This window comes from Lonchura striata, chromosome 13 (genome assembly GCF_046129695.1).
Source record: "Lonchura striata isolate bLonStr1 chromosome 13, bLonStr1.mat, whole genome shotgun sequence".
Taxonomy (NCBI): domain Eukaryota; kingdom Metazoa; phylum Chordata; class Aves; order Passeriformes; family Estrildidae; genus Lonchura; species Lonchura striata.
The window spans coordinates 10,043,298-10,062,016 of record NC_134615.1 but is presented as its reverse complement, the minus strand read 5'-3'; the positions used below and the strand labels follow the sequence as shown (position 1 = coordinate 10,062,016).

Sequence of the window (18,719 nt, the reverse complement as noted above, 5' to 3'; positions counted from 1 at the left end):
ACCATTGGGAATTACATGATAAAAACGTTTTCACAGGGACAGTACTTATGCAATTTGCTAAGTCCATTTCCAAAGCCATTTCATCAACACCACTTTCAAAACTAAATTACCATAGTTGCAGACTGAAACTTTAAATATACATTTAAACTGTGTATTATTTTCACAATAGATTACAGCAACTGAAGAACTGATATTTTTCTTTTCCTTCCTCTTCGTTTACATGAAGTGTGGTAAAATATTTTATGGTTGTGAAAATGAAAGGGAACATATACACATACTCCTGCTTCATAAAAAAATCAGCATGCAAAGAAGGCTGAAAACCTTGCAGAATTTTGCATATAGTGATCATAGATTTTCACAACAGGTAAATAAAAAGAGGAGAGCAAAGAAGGCATGTTCTGAACTGGGTTGAGTCTTAAGCTCAGGATTGAGGCATTCTAGGAGAAGTGATAAACTTCCTATATAAAAAATAATTAATATTTCCTATTGAAAAAATAATTTATAGAATCACAGAAAGAGCCAAATTCTGGACCTTCATTTGAAAAAGAATTTTGTACCAAACCATTGTGCACTTTTGCATGAACTAGTGCTTTCTTTGCATAGAACATTTCATAAACCATGTCTAGAGCTGTTCTGCATGGCCTAATACAAGAGACACAGATAACCCAGGGAAAAGTACCTTTAGGATTGAACAGCTTTCTTCACATTCTTTTTTAAAGAGCAGTTAGCAATTTCTAAGTGTTGATATATTCTGCTAAGCTCAGTTCAAATTGTTCAGAACTACATAGACAGCAGTCTGATAAAGTAAATCTAAATAAGCTTTTTGCACAGAGAAAGAGACCCTGTACTCTTGTGGAGCTCCAGCAGTTTCAGTGAAAACTGACATAGTTAAATTCAGAATATAATGTAGGAACAAAATACTGAATAGTAATTTTTGGTGTTGTGCTAGAAATCTGAGCTGTCAGGATAGAATTACCTTTTTCAGATAAGGTCAATCTTTGTGGAATAATGTTCTCATCTAGAAAAACTTTGACTCTATATGCTCCAATTGATTCAGTAAACTTTCTGGCAATTTCTTTTGTGACATAATAAAAAATGGACATAATCTGCAGATAATACTAAAGCTTGAAGTGATTCTCAAGCACTGATAGCCGTGGTGATTCATGACTTCTTTCTATTACAGATCCTGACTTCACTTACCTAGGAGGTATTTTAAATCCCATCCCAGGTATAGAATTACAGTAACAATTTCTTTATACATTAAATTTTAAATTAATGTTATATTGTATTTGACAGCAAGGTCTATCTTCTCCCTAGACTGCCAATTTGAGCTCTCGGGAGCTGATGGAATAGTACGTTCCAGTCAAGTAGAACAAGAAGGAAAAACAAAACCAGGACAAGCAGTTGACTGTATCTGGACAATTAAAGCCACTCCAAATGCTAAGGTGGGTTTTGTTGATATGATTCAGTATATAATGGGTTTCTGTGACAGTAGCAACAGGTAATGGTCACTAACTGTGATTTGCATAATGTTGTACTTCACTAAAATGAGTCATGTAGCAGTGGCTTAGGAAATCCAGAGAGAGATTTTTTTCTGAAATTAAATTCAGTAAGTCCATAGTGCTGGCTTCCTATTATTTGAAGCTTCAAATACCAAATAACTGTGAGAACTGTTTAAGCAACAATTTTCAGGGGCATTTGACTTGGATCTTGGTTTTATTGGAAGACTGCAGGCAAAAATGCTGGCCGACATCTTCAGTAATTTCCAGTAAATCTCACTGCCAAAACTTAATGTTTTGCCTCCAGTGGTTCTATTGGAGAATTTGGTTCTGTTCAAAGTCAACAGAACATGTACCTGCTTCTCCCATCTAATTCACAGTCCAGCACCTTGAAACCCACTTTCATCAGCAGTCTGAGCTAAATGGAAAGGCTTTACCTTGTTAGGCAGAAAGCAGGATAAAATCCTGTTCACAGCCCCAAAATATACAATAGCTAAAGCCTGAATCATATTAGTTTCAGTCATATTTATTAAATATGTTGCACAGAAGAGCACATTTTTTCTCCATAGAGTATACACATGTTTAATTTTGCTTCTGCTTGCACATACATAAAAATTAAAAAATATTTTGAAGCAGTAGCTGCCAAGATAACAAACCTTCCTTCTGCCTTCTTACGCACTCCTAACACCTAAAGTAACCAGCCCTGTTAACTACCTTGCAAGTGCACTCTAAAATAGTAACCAAAAAGATGATAATAAGAGGACAAAACATGAAAGAAATTAAAAGTTCATTAATATATTTGAGCCTTTGAGGAAGTGAGTCAATTCCCAAAAGCCCTATACTAGTCTAAGTAATAGATGTAGTTCTTCCAGAAACAATAACAAACCCATTTTCTCTCTACATTGCCACTTGAGTGCATCGGGTCTTGTGCTTAAGTATTTTAATAAATTATTGAATGTTGCCAGAAGGCAGAGTTATAGCTGGGTGAGTCCTGAAATTAGATCATCATCCTAAATTATTGATTTAAAACATTACAGAAAAATAATTCTTAGTATTCTGACAGTGGTTTCTCAAGCTTCAATTCAGGCAGAATTATGATGATAAAATCCATTAGATCTGATACAGTGCAGTCTCTTGAGAAAAATAAGCATAGACATTTTTTAATTCCTCAATTTGATTTGCAATAAAAATAAACTTTTCAAACTGACACGAGTCCAGCAATGAAAGTACTTTTAAAATGTGTAAAGCAGACACTTTATAAATCATGTCCAGATTTCATAAAATTAACAGAATAATCAATATAATGTAAGAGTAAGGACCTTTTATACTTGCCTAGCACATTAATCCAAAAGAGCTTGTGAAGAGGTGAGCACTTTTAATGGGATTATTCCTTTGTTATCATACAAATAATAGCTCTACTAAGTGTGCTAAATTATTTTTAGTTTCCATTGTAACTTTGTAGCAGATATATGAAGTCAGTCATTAAATACTACAGTACAAATACTAGCAATTGCAGCTCACATCCATGTTTTTGAGATAAGTCATCAATGGAGAACAGGTTCTCAATGTAGCAGAATTTCCAGCAGTAAATCTTAACAAAAACATCAGGGGGAATAAAAGAAAATAGAAGAAAAGAAAAAATACATATGCTGAAAATCACAAAAAACTGAGGTGAAGCATGAACTAATATGGCACTGGCTGCACCTTCAGACAGAATGTGCAAGGGAAGGCAGTGCTGGCCAACCTGCCTCTGGAAGCACTGGAAAGGAAAAGCCATGGGGTACAAGTGTCATCTGTCTTTCTCTTTTACCATGATTTCAATAAAGCCTGATAGGTGTAGAAATGGGGAGGGGGAATATCTTGTTTTGTCTCCAAGAGGTAGTTGGTATCAAGCTATGGCAAAGGGGCAGCAAACTGGGTTTTAAAGCCCAAGAGTGAGATTCATCTGCCCTGACCGCCTGCACCCCACCTGAACAGGGGTGCCAGAGTCCTTGGTAGATGCACACAGCCCCGGTGTGCAGGGATCAGTCAGTCCTTGGTAGATGCACACAGCCCCAGTGTGCAGGGCTCAGTTCCTGGGTAGATGCACACAGCCCCGGTGTGCAGGGATCAGTTCCTGGGTAGATGCACACAGCCCCGGTGTACAGGGCTCAGTCTCAGTCCTGGGTAGATGCACACAGCCCCGGTGTGCAGGGCTCAGTCAGTCCCTGGGCAGATGCACACAGCCCCAGTGTGCAGGGCTCAGTCAGTCCCTGGGCAGATGCACACAGCCCCGGTGTGCAGGGCTCAGTTCCTGGGCAGATGCACACAGCCCCAGTGTGCAGGGCTCAGTCAGTCATGGGCAGATGCACACAGCCCCAGTGTGCAGGGCTCAGTCAGTCATGGGCAGATGCACACAGCCCCGGTGTGCAGGGCTCAGTCAGTCATGGGCAGATGCACACAGCCCTGGTGTGCAGGGCTCAGTCAGTCATGGGCAGATGCACACAGCCCCAGTGTGCAGGGATCAGTCTCAGTCCTGGGTAGATGCACACAGCCCCGGTGTGCAGGGATCAGTCAGTCCCTGGGCAGATGCACACAGCCCCGGTGTGCAGGGCTCAGTCAGTCCTGGGCAGATGCACACAGCCCCGGTGTGCAGGGCTCAGTCTCAGTCCTGGGTAGATGCACACAGCCCCGGTGTGCAGGGCTCAGTCCTGGGCAGATGCACACAGCCCCGGTGTGCAGGGCTCAGTCTCAGTCCTGGGCAGATGCACACAGCCCCGGTGTGCAGGGCTCAGTCTCAGTCCTGGGTAGATGCACACAGCCCCGGTGTGCAGGGCTCAGTCCTGGGCAGATGCACACAGCCCCGGTGTGCAGGGCTCAGTCAGTCCCTGGGCAGATGCACACAGCCCCAGTGTGCAGGGCTCAGTCAGTCCCTGGGCAGATGCACACAGCCCCGGTGTGCAGGGCTCAGTCTCAGTCCCTGGGCAGATGCACACAGCCCCGGTGTGCAGGGCTCAGTCTCAGTCCCTGGGCAGATGCACACAGCCCCGGTGTGCAGGGCTCAGTCTCAGTCCCTGGGCAGATGCACACAGCCCCGGTGTGCAGGGATCAGTCAGTCCCTGGGCAGATGCACACAGCCCCGGTGTGCAGGGCTCAGTCTCAGTCCTGGGCAGATGCACACAGCCCCGGTGTGCAGGGCTCAGTCAGTCATGGGCAGATGCACACAGCCCCGGTGTGCAGGGCTCAGTCTCAGTCCCTGGGCAGATGCACACAGCCCCGGTGTGCAGGGCTCAGTCCTGGGCAGATGCACACAGCCCCGGTGTGCAGGGCTCAGTCTCAGTCCTGGGCAGATGCACACAGCCCCGGTGTGCAGGGCTCAGTCTCAGTCCTGGGCAGATGCACACAGCCCTGGTGTGCAGGGATCAGTCTCAGTCCTGGGCAGATGCACACAGCCCTGGTGTGCAGGGCTCAGTCAATCCCTTCCTGGGCAGATGTGGCACACTGAGCCCAGCAATGTGCAGGAGAGCTCCTGGACAGGGGAGCAGCGCCTCAGCTTCCACCTGGGCACATCGCTTCCCCGGCAACACAATACCTATCTATGAATTGTTAAAGTCTCAAATGGCCTTTGCAGCATGCTTAAGTGACATGGTTTCATATCTCAAAATTTTCAGAAGAATTTTGAGAATTCCAATACAGCCATTGAAGAATTTCAAAAGCCTTTTGATGTGTTAATGTAATTTTAACTGAATGACAATCTTGCACGAGTTTCCTTCTCCAGCAAAATAAATTATTTACTTGCTCTTTAAATACCATCTCAGTCTTCTAATTTCCTTGCTGCATGTATGCTAACACATATGCTGCTTTCTCTTGGATTAGATTTCTGCTTTTAGAAGTATTAAGATTAGTTTAAATTCATTAATTCTTCCTACACAGCCAGCTTACTTCTTTCTCGTTTCCATTTTTATTCAAATTACTCCTGAGTTCATGGTTTGTGTCTTCCATAACACAGCTACAGTTCAGTAATTAGCTTTCATTCTGAAGCAATAAATTTTAATTTCCTTATTTTACTTCAGAGCTTTTCTGACTAGACTCCTTCCCCTATATTTTAACATTGTTTTTATGAATTAGAAAGAAAGAGAACAGTCAAAATACTTTTAAAATTATTTCAGCACATTTATGTATTCCTTGTATCTCTTTCTAGAGAAACAGATCTCACATTTAGCAGAGCTTCTTGGGGGTTTCTTCACCAAATGTGTTGATTTGTAGTGTTTTTCCAAAGGGAGCAGAAATAAAGTAAATTTTAAAATAAAAATTGTTTTAGGGAACAGGGAGAAGTGAAACATATACCCAAGACAATGTCAGGTAATGGTCCACATGGACATCTAATGAGAAAATCCAAGTTTAAAAGTGTTGTGAATTGGGAACTACATTTATGTGTAAAGGAAGAAGAAAATACCTTATTCAAGATTTGCTAAGAAAGAAAACTCTCCTCTCTGTATTTCTTCTCTCAAAGACATTGGTTCCTCTTTTCTAATAGATCTATATGCGATTTCTGGACTATCAGATGGAGCATTCCAATGAATGCAAAAGGAACTTTGTTGCTGTGTATGATGGGAGCAGCTCCATTGAAAACCTGAAGGCCAAGTTCTGCAGCACGGTGGCCAACGATGTGACGCTGCAGACAGGGACAGGGGTGGTGCGGATGTGGGCAGATGAAGGCAGCAGACTGAGCAGGTTCAGAATGCTCTTCACTTCCTTTGTGGATCGTAAGTAGATCTAAAAGTGCCATTTCTCCTGGTACTGGGGTACTTCAAGTGTTTTAGGGAAAGCATCAGCTGAATATTAAGCAGCAGGAATAGATGAAAAAGGTTGTTTCTGTTTCCTTCACATACTAGCAGGTAAATTAGATAATTGCTTTATTACATTTCTAACATGGTTCCTGAAGAAAAGCTTTCCTCCATTCTTAAAAGGCTTATTTTCCACTTGAATTCAGCAATAGTTCCCTAGGCTACATCCTTCTCACAAAGACACATCTTTCCCTACAAATGAGCACAGACTTACTTCAAAAAGACAGCAGTGGACTGATGCATGCTCTCACACTAGCACCCAGTTCCTTGCCAGACACCACAACAGGCTCTTCTTAAGGCCACTCTGGATGTTCAGAAGAGTAGAAAACATGTCTGATCCTGTCAAGTCTTGCTCTCCTTCCTAAAAATAGTTCTATCTTCAGTTGTGGGTCTGGAGCTACAGCCCCTCCAGCCAAGCTGCTCCCTTATCCTCAGCTGCATTTGGCTCTAATGGACTCCACACGTGCTCCCTTAGCAAAGCCCTGTGGTGTTGCACACCCATACATAAGTAGTTCAATTCAAGTTGATTTGAAGCGCCTGTAATTAAAGCTGAGTTGTAAATGCCATCTGGATTTTTGTTTGGATTCAATAGCCTGGGTTAGAGGTAGTCTTTATTCTCATTGTAAATTAAGATGTTTCTTGAAAGAAGGTTTTTTGTGAGATTTTTTTTTCTTCTAAGAGTGTTGTACCTGAATAGAATTTTGTTGCCTCACATATTTACAGAGGACAATACTGTCCACATTGTAGAACCATTGCAGTGCTGTTTATATGGCACTAAAGCAGACTGAGTTCAGAACTGCAGAGCAGATCTGAGATACATGGGGAGAGCTGAATGAAATATTCCCATTTCAGGAAATCAGACTTATACTTGTGCTAAAGGTTTTCAAAAAGTTCTACTTGAAGAATCAATAGTACAGATTAGCTGACAAAAAAAAAATAACTTTTCTGACAGAACATGTCTGTAGCCAGTCCTGAACAAGATCCTGGTCACTAAGTTGCACAAAAGTTCAGGTTACAGGTAACAGGTAGCTTTTGTGTTCTGTTCCATGAAACAGTAAATTTTAACATAGGAGAAAAGCTACTTTTTATAAAGCAACCTTCCTAAAGTAACAGATATGTATAAGAGAAATAGATTCTGGCTTACTTTGAGTATATGGTAGTAAAGAACAGCTGCATATTTCAAGCTAGTCGATTGCTTAACCTACAAGAGGCATTTAATAAGCTTTAGATATTGAGAATTTAAATAAATGTCAAGTTTAAGTACAGCTTGCAAAAATTGATAACTGCTTTTCCACTAGCTTTCATTTCAATACAATTATTAACATTGGTGATAGTGCAAGTTATTCTAGCTTTCAATGTAGAAAATGCTGTGAACTTTACCAGGGAAATTATCTATTTATATTATAATTATTGGAGTGGGTTTTTTGTGGTTGTTGAGTTTGGATTTTTTTGGGGGCGGGGGGGTGGGGATGATTTTTAATGCAAGAGGTTGAAATACTAAGTATTCCTTTAGGTTGAAATACTAAGTATTCCTAAAGGTAGATAACTTTCCAAATTTGTGAGTTTAAAGCAACTCAAAAGTCATTGGCAGAAGAACATCTGCAAAGGTAGGTGGTTATTGTTATTTACCTGAGATACTCCCTTTCTTGGATAGGGTCATTGAAAAGTATGTGGCTGTAAAGTGTTTCAAGTATTTTTATATAATCTTGTCATAAGCAATTTTTCTAACTGAAATAAACGTGAATCTGAGCTTATCTTATTTTCAGATTGTGAAGCTATCTTTCTCTCCTACCTTGCTAATGATTTGTAATTACATGAAGCCAACCATGAAAATTATCAATATTTTTGGAAAGATTTCCATAAATTAACTAATAGTGCATGACAGTCACCTAACATACACCTAGAACTAACAGTGCATGACAGTCACCTAACACACACCTAGCACTGCTTGCAGGTTTGACTAAGTAATTCAGCTAACAGCAATGTGAAAAATCAATGTATTTGATTCCTGGCTTGATTCAATACATGAGTAATGCTGGATACAAAGAGCACTGTGAGCATTGCACCACTTTTGGGCAGCTGTTATGAGAAGAGTCCAGCTATGACCTTGAAGTCCTAGGCTGGAATTGATCAACCATTGTGACTTTTAGACTTCAAACTCCCCAAATAACAAACAAAAGGAATAAGTCAATTTGTTCCATCTTCATGAACTGTGAACCAAAGCCATGCCCACAAAAATTTAAAGGGACTACACAAACATGTAAAAGAGAGACTGTACTGGCAGATGGAAAAGCAACAGCAGAATGCATCAACCAAATACAGAGCTGTAAAAACAATTCACCTGTTCAGGAAAACGAGAATATGTTTACATGTTGCCAGATTGCCAGGGTTAAGCAGTAACAGCAAATACAAAAGCTTAAAATCAATGAGTGACTGTTACCCAACTTCAGTGGAGTAAGTCACAGAAACAAAATACATATTTAGTTTAGGAATGCAAAATCAAAATTAAATGTTTGAATGTTCTTTTTTTCATAGGCGTAACTCCTGTTTTTGTCATTGAGATTCTCAAGCCTAACAGAATGACTAAGCGAGAAATGCAGTGTTCAGAAGCAGTCATTCCCTCTGCTCTACCCTTTGAGTTTCCTGTTCTGTTTCAGATAACCCAGACTGCTCAAGAACACATTCTTTCTGTAAAACCAAATAGTAGGATGCCTATCACACATCTTTGCTATTTAGTATATAACTGACTCCACTAATAACAGACATTTCCATTACAGACAGTAATGTGTGTAAAAATACCACATTACTGAAACAAAGGGAAAATCAATTTCTTGTCCAGTGCCCTGAATTTATAAATAATTCCCTACTTATATGCTACAACACTCTGAAAAGAATTATTACTACTTTCTAATATCTTTTTTCTTATATCAAGGAGCTGTAACAAATATTCACAAAAATATGGGGCAGCCTTCTAGTTAATGTCTTTCTTCAAATTTCTGACTATATATGGCTAGATACACAAAAAGCTAAACTGTATTCTCTCAGTCCCTGTATTAGCTCTACTAGGAGGATCCAAGAGCTTTTGATTCACAAGCAGGAATGACTTAGATGCCTCTAGTTATTGAAATCTCTTGCAATTACTGAAATAGTCCTCCACAAACTGAAATCTGATTTGCCTTAAGATAGTTATGGGCTCTAAAATGCAGATGTTCAGGGACTGCTTCACAACGTCTACACAGCAGATGCTCTACAGAATAAATATATAATTGATAGTGAGCATGTGATTTTTAAGTATTAAGTTTTTAAAGACACTTACTAAAACCTCCTTCCATCATCTGTGTTTTGTGACTGTCTCTATTTGCTCCCTACCCCTTTGGAGCAAGAATAGGTTTTATAGCATTGATAATACTGAAATTGCTGAAAGCAATTACAAGGAGAGAGAAAAGCATCAGATAGTGACGTGCAAGAGAAGTGACTGTGTTTGAAACAGAGAGGAAGAATGCATGTTAAAAACCCCAGATATAGGAACTTAATAGTTTTATTGCAATGCATAAATTACTGAAAATTCTGAATATTTTCTTTCTCTTCTCTCCTGCAGCTCCCTGCTCAGGCAACACTTACTTCTGCCATAGCAACATGTGCATCAATAATTCTTTAGTCTGCAATGGCATTCAGAACTGTGCATACCCTTGGGATGAGAATCACTGCAGAGGTGAATATAGTGCAAACCACAGCCTTTATGAGCTAGGCTGGTCAGTTTGCCTTTCAAGAAAGTCATGAAATGTCTTTTTCCTGGAAATATGCTGAAGACAGCTATTCTACTAATCTCAGGAAGGTGTTCCAAATTTTTTATTTAAACTCGGGACACATGTAAGCATCCTGAATATTGATCTTACTGCTTTTAACTGAATTTCTTCCTCTTCAGCATATACTCTCTATTTTAAAAGGATATCCACTTGATAAGAACTAGAATTTAGTATTTTTGAGGCTGCATCCTATCAATCTCTAAATTTTAATGAAGCCAGGATTGTAGGGATGGGTAATACCTTTTAGAGATAAAAATAAAGAACTGAAAAACCACAGAACTAAGTTTTTAAGCACAAAAAGCCTCTCAGGGTTGAAATAGAAGCAATAATCCTCAAAGACAATTTAAAACCATTTGTTTAGAGTTGTAAATCACAGGCTATTTGAGGATAAATTCAAATGCTGTATATGGTGTGAGAAAGGATGGGACTAAGGAGGAATTCTTAGGGAGCATGAAATAAACTCATGGAATACAGACACTTGTAGATTACTGCTTCTAGAACATGGGTTGGGAGTATTATTTCAATAATCACAACTACAGAAAAGACTTGTTTCGATATCAACTTTGTAGGAAAAATTCTCATAATTTGAAGTAATTGTTATTCTGGTAAAGCACAGACATTCCCCCGTGCTTCAAGAGCAGCTCAGTTGTCAGAGTTAGAACAAAACCAGGCTAATGTCAACAATTTTACTTGCTAAAGAAAACAATAGAACAAAAACACTTGAGGTTGCTTGCTTAGGGTTTTTTAACAAATAGAATGGTAACAATAGCTCTGAACACAAAACTCCAGAAGATTTAAATATGTATTCCATTTCAAAGATAAACCGACCCTGCAGAAAAGGTCAAAACCTTCTCTATAGAAAGTCTTGAAACAAAATTTCTTTTCAATGCAAAAATCCTGCTTGCATTTTTTAAGTAAATAAACATTTTAAAAATCCTACTTGTTAATTGCATTTTGGGTAAGCAAAGAAATTAACACCATTAATAGATACTATAATATAAGGCTTATTGTGGAAGTTTTCCAGTCAACAAAACTGGTCCATAACTCCCAAGTTTGCAATGTAAAACTAAGCTTCTTCTAAACAATCCTTATGTTTGATAATACTCAATATTCCCTCTTAAGTTTAATTTCTAGATCTCTTTTCCATCTTTACCAACTATTTTCTAGAGTCTCCCCAGAATTCACACTTCACTAATGTACTGCAATATTTAAAAAAATAATTCCATAAAAACTGTGACTTTCCCAATATTTGTAAATTGCTGTACCTGCTGTTGAATAACCCAACATGCTTTATATTTAATGCAATCTAAATTGTGCTGTAATACTTGCACAGCAGAAATTAAGAGACAGCTGAAGACTAGATCCACATTGCCAGCTAAGGGAGACTGATGTAACCAAATAAGCAATTCTTAGCCTTAGAAAGAGAGCTGCTCACAATTGTGCTCAGTTCCTGCAGGCACCCAGAGTTCTCATTTAGTCCATATCAATAGCTACATAAATCTGAGCATATTGTGACCTACTTATGCCTAAGCCCTGTAACACAAAAATTGATAGAGAAGTCAGTTGTGTGCAATTTATTTTAAGAGACTGGTGAAGACATCGCCTTTTGCAAAGCAACTTTTTGATTAAAATATCTGCCAAGAATTAAGAAACCTAGATGCAGACAAGAGAACTGCCATAGCAGTGAAATTCACAGCTCCCACCATGAATGGCACCACTGTGATCTAAGTTATGCAGGACAAGGGGAGATATCTTCCTTCACTTCAAAGGTAGAAAGTAGCTCAAAGGAAACAGCCCAAGTTCTGAAGCAGAAATGTAATTTCTTATTAGCCAACTCCTTGGGAGTCTCTGCTCAGCATAAGGATTGTTTCAAATAACACTCGATGGTGTATAACTCTCCCCATGCACTGTGGCATTTAGGCACACATCACACATATTCAGATGCCAGGAGCCAGATATCTGAAAATATTACGCAAGATTTAGGCTACTACATTTTCTTCCTCATAGTCTTAAATAGTCTTAACACTAGCCAGTGCTGCAGTGTAGAAATCTCTCAGTCCCGCAGAACAAGAACATTAATGGAACAGAAATCCAACTGGAAAACTTTTAATCTTCAAATAAGAATTTTAAATATGGAAAACCATCTTGTTCTGATGCTGCCATCTTGTGTGTTTTCACATGAAGTACTAGCCAAAATTGCCAGATGATCTGGGTTGGTTGGTGTATCCCCCCCACCTTTTTTTTTTTTTTCAAGTAACTTCCTCATTGGACTCTTAAAACTGGAATAGAGCTTTGCTAAAGCTCCCTGTGATTAATTAGGTAAACTGACTTATACTTACATTTCCAAGAGATGTGAAAACAGTACAGTCGTTCTTATATCTGATATTTCACTTCTAAAGAAGACCTAGACAATTTTAAATCTGGGTTTTCTTCTACTGACATCACTTGGGAATGTTACCAGCAGGAGCAAACCAGGTAAGAGAAACATCATCTGTAGCTGGATTTAATCCTTTAAGGTTAATTTAAGCCTATTTAACTCATGGATTTAGGAATATAGACATCAGTAAAGGTTCAGGATGGAAGGCTCATCTCAGCTGAGTCAGCAAGCACTGGTTCACAGAGTTGCACCTGCCACTGAATTATCATATTGTAGCCACTAATGACAGGGAATTAGAAAAATCCCATTGACATACAGGTCCAGCCTCCAGTCCCATTAAGTAATTTAATCACTTGCATGGCAATCACAATACATTCTTGCTTTGTTTAAATACATTATCAAAAGTGTAGAAACTAATAATTGTCTTGTCATAACAATTTTTTCTTTGTAGAGAAGAAAAAAACTGGATTGTTTGAACAAATCACCAAAACCCATGGGACAATCATTGGCATCACAACAGGGATAGTTTTAGTTCTTCTCATAATTTCAATTCTAGTGCAAGTAAAGCAACCTCGAAAAAAGGTTATGGCTTGCAAGACTGCCTTCAATAAAACTGGTTTCCAGGAAGTTTTTGATCCTCCTCACTATGAACTGTTCTCACTAAGGGACAAAGAAATTTCTGCAGATTTGGCAGATTTATCAGAGGAACTTGAAAACTATCAGAAACTGCGCCGCCCTTCCACAGCTTCCAGATGCATTCACGACCACCACTGTGGCTCCCAGGCCTCCAATCTCAAACAGAGCAGGAGCAACCTGAGCTCCATGGAACTGCCCTTCCGCAATGACTTCGCGCAGCCCCAGCCCATGAAAACATTTAACAGCACATTCAAGAAAAGCACTTACACTTTCAAGCAAGCTCACGACTGCCCCGAGCAGGTGATAGAAGACAGGGTGATGGAGGAGATTCCATGTGAAATTTATGTCAGAGGAAGAGAAGATACAGCACAAGGTTCATTATCTATTGACTTCTAACTTTCTGCTAAGGTGGTATCAGTGTATATACAAAATGCTTGTGTACAATGACAGTGTATATATTAAAAGTGTACCATACGCAGCGTGTGAGGTGCACACACTTTTAGCTTATTATACTTCATTTCAAAAAACAAAGCCAGTCTTCATAATTAATTCTTGCTGAAAAAAATGGTGGATTTCCTCCAATCTTCCCAAGCTACCTATCATGTGGAGGAATAAGACAGAGACTTTGCATGGAAATAATATAGGATGGTGGAAGAAAAAACCCTACAACTACTAATCACTGAACACTGAAAGCAATGACTACTATTCTCTTCTTCATACCATTTACTCTTCTTTAGATGTCTGCTTTTCAAGACAATTTTAATACCTCACTTGCATAAATAAAAGTAGTTAAGTGCACCACGTGTATGTCAACATAGGTGTCTTATTGTATTTGTCAAATTGAAAGTAGAGTTAGTGTTAAGTGCCAGTTAAGACTCACAAATTATGTTACAGCCATCTGTTTCACTTGCCTTTAATTATCATTTCCACACTCTATGCTTTGTGAGAAATAAGTGAAAAGAGTTATTGCCTTTTTACAATATCAAGTTATATTAATTTTAGTACATTTGGAAATATCTTTGCAGCTTTCAGTTAAAATACAAGTGAGTAGTCATTTGATTCTAGATGCAGACTTTTACAACAGTTTTCTTTCAAGAAGGTTTAGGATTTTAAAATATTCTGCCATATATTATAGCTCCATATGGCACACTGATTTCACAGCTCTGTACTTAGGAAACAATTTTGTTCCTGAGTTTTCCAAGTATTTACATAAATAGATTGTACTGTACATTTGTCTCTTAAAATAGCTTTTTACTCCTTGTTGCAGCCAATCTTCCCTACTGAAATCAGCAATGATACTTTTAGCTCATGTCCTACTTGCCTGAAGAGAACTGCTCTGAGGTCTGTGTGATTACTGGATATATGAAGGTACTGGAAACAAAGAAAGCACAAAGCAACTCTAATTAACCCCTATGGAATCCCTCTTGTGCCCCTTGTTTCCATATGCAAAATTGCACATTTCATACCTTTTAAAATGGTGGTTTGGAACTAATTTAAAATTTTTACAATATAGAAGAAATTTTTTAAAATATATTCTCATTGTGGTTTTTAAGCTTTTTATATAGTTTGATACTGTACAGCCTATTTCTTAAATCCAAATCTAGCACCTGGACAGCAATCTTCTTTCAGGGTCCCTCTTAGCAGTTCTGAATAACCTGCGGTTGTCGCTGCACACATCACAATTTCCAAGAATACTTGTCATGACTTCCACATTAGCCTACAATTTCTCCTTGGATAGTTTGAGCTTATTTGGGTATTTTGTTTACAGGAAACCTTTGACTAAAGCTGATCCCCCAGCTAGCACTGGGCATAGCCTTTATTTACCTTTAGCCTTTAGCCTTTACCTTTAGCCTTTAGATGGATGTCAAACCATAGTGTTTGTTGTGCTTATTGTAGTACAAAAAAGGTCCCAGAAACATCTTAACCTATAACCCTTGCAACTGAAAAATCATTTCTTTGAAATAAAGATGAACAACAGCTGTAATCATAGATTTTCACTAGAATGATAAAGATTTTTTCTAAATGCTTAAAATGTACATTTAAGGGGAAAATCTAAAGGGGAATAGAGTTTCTTCAGCACTCCACAACTTCAATTAACCCTGTCTCATGTTTAAAAAGAACTTAATCAGCTCTTATCTTAGACCTACAAGGCTGGATGTACCCCGGTACCAGATTTTGTGCTGGTCCCAGAATGTATTTCAATTTGAAAGAATGAAAATGGGCTTTATTTTTAGATGCACTACATGCAGAAAATAAATGTTTAAAAAATCTAGTTAATTGTTACTTGAAAATTTTTGAATAGTTAATGAAAACATCTGGCAGATTTTATTTACTTCTCATTGATCTCAGGATGAAATATCTCACCATGACCTATAGGACACACCATGCTATTTGTGCCAGTTTGTTAGTTCCAGATTCTTTCAACAATTAATATGTAGTTTTACATGGGTCATTCTAATCCATATAACTCTTGTAAATGCTAGGTTTGCATGACTGAGTTTTCTTTTTTAGGTGTATTTATCCATGTGCTATGAATAATATGATACCTACTCTTCCCCAAGTTACATTGCCTTTGAACAGTAAAGCTACACTAATAAAAAAATAGGAAGCCTGCAGTGCCCAAGTCTGTGGAGAAGAGGGAAACTGAAGAAGTTCCCAAATGGCTTGAGTAATATTTCAGTCTCTGTCGTAGCCTTGTGATTACATGGTCAGAGCACAGCTGCCTTTGGCTACCCCAGAGCACACCAGAGCTCCCACAAGCAGCCCTGCCTGGTGAGCATAACTGCTTCCAATATCCCGTGGTGTGTTTGAAAACCAATCTGCCTACACAGCCCGTGGCAGGGTGGGGTTCAGTTACTGAGCTGTGCTTTAAGAAATGAGTCAGAACTATTGGAGCCACACTTCCACTTGCAGTATAATAACTTCCCTGCACTGCAGAGAAAAGCTAACTGAGCAGCCTGCTGGGCATCACAGTTCAGAAAGCTGATACATCTAGCAAAAGAATCCAGCATTGGTTCAGCAGTGTCAATCCTGTTGAAGCTGATGTTGTGGTTTTTAAACTTTTTTTGGACATTAGTGAAAAATACCACATTTCATACTGGTGCAGTATCTGAGTACCATTAGGCTATTTCCATTGTGTCCATCTTAAAGTCATACATTTCTAGGAGCATCCTGATTTTGCACTCCATTGTACCCACATCTGCAATTCCCTCTGCTAGCACTCAATGCTCCTTAGCAATGACACACTCACTAGACACACACTGACCAGGACCAACAGCACTGACTATTTTTTGGGATTTCTAACTCATTTTTACCTTTTGTCATAGTAGCTTAGACTATGTGAACAAACTCTAACATGAAGAATGAATTCTGATGAAAATTGTACAAGTAAACCTACAGCCAACATGAAAATAAAAGTGGCTGTGATTCACAACTCCTGCAAGTTCTCTGAGACGTCTGCATTTACAGAGATGATGGCAGTGGCACAGGAAACTCAGGTGTAGTGCTGTTCCTGACTCTCAGTGATCACAGAAATACCAGTGTGTACTTAAAATGCACGGGATTCTCTTGTCTGCTATAGACAAGATGACTTCACAGCATCTACAAATTCCAATGGCATACTGCAATAATGACTGTCCATTTTTACTAAACCAGTACTAAGAAGGGTTATGAAAAGAACTGTCATTGATTTACAAAAACAATGTTTGTCATGTGAACACTTCACAGAATCTTTCTGCCATTAAAATATGCCTTGCTTTGTTTTTCACTTGGTACAAAGAATTCTGTGCATTAGCAGCAAACCTGATGAATGAAGTAAAAAGGTTTGTCTTATTTGTAAAACAAATTTATCCCTAAATAAGTTTTTATATCATTGATCGCAACATTTAATTTTCCAAACTATTTAAGTACTATCCTTTATCTGAAAGGATATCAACAGCACATGTAGTAAGAAAAAAGGTTAATTTTTTTTTTTTTTTTAATTTTAGCATATATACCTAGGAAGATGAGTAAATTACTGCTTGAAGTGGAACAAATTAATTCATGTGGATGTACCAAGCTACAGTCTGAGCTTCCTGTATGCTTGGGCTCTGTATATCTGTTCACAGCAAAACTCAGTCAAGTCCATTTACATTTACATGTCCTTATTTCCAAGTTGACATGTAACCCCCTATGATTACTCAGGTCTGTAGAATGTTTATCAAAACAAGATTCCTAATCCATGCCAGCCTGAAAGATTAAGATGATTTTACACTGAGATCACACTGCTAAAACTGAATATTAATTATAAAAGGAGAAAGGATTTTAAACTCAAAAACCTGGATGAGTTTTATTCATGCTTTGAAAATTAGCATTTACAGCACTCATCTCAATCTAACAATATAAAAGCTACTATTTTTGGGACTCCAAAAATCATTCCTGTGATATCTAATAAACATCTCTGTACAGATTCAATCCCTCTTGTAAATGCTTAAATCACATGTCAGTATGCTGTAATAGTTTGTGACACCATGGAACTGCAAGTTTATTTTCATATTCAAATTCCTTTGCTACACTCCATTTTACACAATCAGCTTAACAAAAACTCTTTTCCATCTGTTTCATGGGTCAACAACAGTAATTTCTGAATGGTCAACTTGTTCCCTCTTATCTCACTATTGAAGATAATCTACCATATACCAGATAAAACAGCTTAGTTTTTATAAGTCTGTTCTTACAGAGTCAGACTCAGGGAGAAACAAGAAACTTGAAGTCTTTTCACCTCTTTCCATTAACATCTCAAATTTATGGTAATAACTTGTATACTGGAGAAACCCCAAAAAACACTTCATGCCAAATTCTGTTCAAGAACAAAGTATTGTGATAAACCAAATAATAGGTACCTAAGACCTACATATTCAAAAATATTCAAAAATCCAAAATAATTTCCTGGTTTAGAATCTGTATCACTCCTTCTGAAAAATGTATTTATGTCAGTGCTTTTAAAAGATGCACATCACATCATTTTTCCCAAATAATTATTTCTCATCCCAAACACAGATCTCCTAGACATCTTTGATGTGCTAAAACTTATTTCAACATTTTATTAATTCATAGTTAGAAATATATGCATATTACAACTTAAAACTAGCCTCAAAGTTCATTATCACCTACATAAAATTGCTTCTGTGTTCCTTCCAAATGTTATTTAGGAGCAAGGATTACACTGCAAAGCATTTCTCACTAGAGCATTACGTTAATTTCTGAGACTCTACTGCAGCTTATTTTCCACCAGAGAAGTGAGAGACTACAAAGAAAACTCAAAGCTCACAGGATTATCTGCTTAACCTCAAATGAATATGGCTAAACTGGAACAAAGTACATCAGTGTTCTAATACTCAAGGTTTAGTATTTCATGGGGAAGTAATATCAGCATTAAATGGGCCCGTGGTTTTTTGTGAGCAGATTTCGTTTGCCCCAGGTTTGCTGATAACACATGTCTGTAATTGCTATATTCACCTGTGAATAACACAGGAATCTAGGGCTAAAGCTATTTGCAGAGACAGGCGAGTTGACAATTAAAGATTTCTTTCTTTAA

At 38.3% G+C, this 18,719-nt stretch overlaps 1 protein-coding gene across 2 annotated transcripts in view; it reads left to right on the top strand.

Moving 5' to 3' along the window:
• The window catches only part of NETO2 (neuropilin and tolloid like 2), a 31,955-nt gene extending 16,539 nt beyond the window's left edge, over window positions 1–15,416 (top strand). For both annotated transcript variants that reach the window (XM_021540320.2, XM_031505853.2), the window contains exons 5-9: window positions 1,184–1,228; window positions 1,318–1,445; window positions 6,016–6,244; window positions 9,924–10,037; window positions 12,960–15,416. In XM_021540320.2, the coding sequence (XP_021395995.1) occupies window positions 1,184–1,228; window positions 1,318–1,445; window positions 6,016–6,244; window positions 9,924–10,037; window positions 12,960–13,540 (1,097 nt within the window). In that variant the 3' untranslated portion in view covers window positions 13,541–15,416. The remainder of the gene's footprint in view (window positions 1–1,183; window positions 1,229–1,317; window positions 1,446–6,015; window positions 6,245–9,923; window positions 10,038–12,959) is intronic.
• The last annotated feature ends 3,303 nt before the right edge of the window (window positions 15,417–18,719 follow it).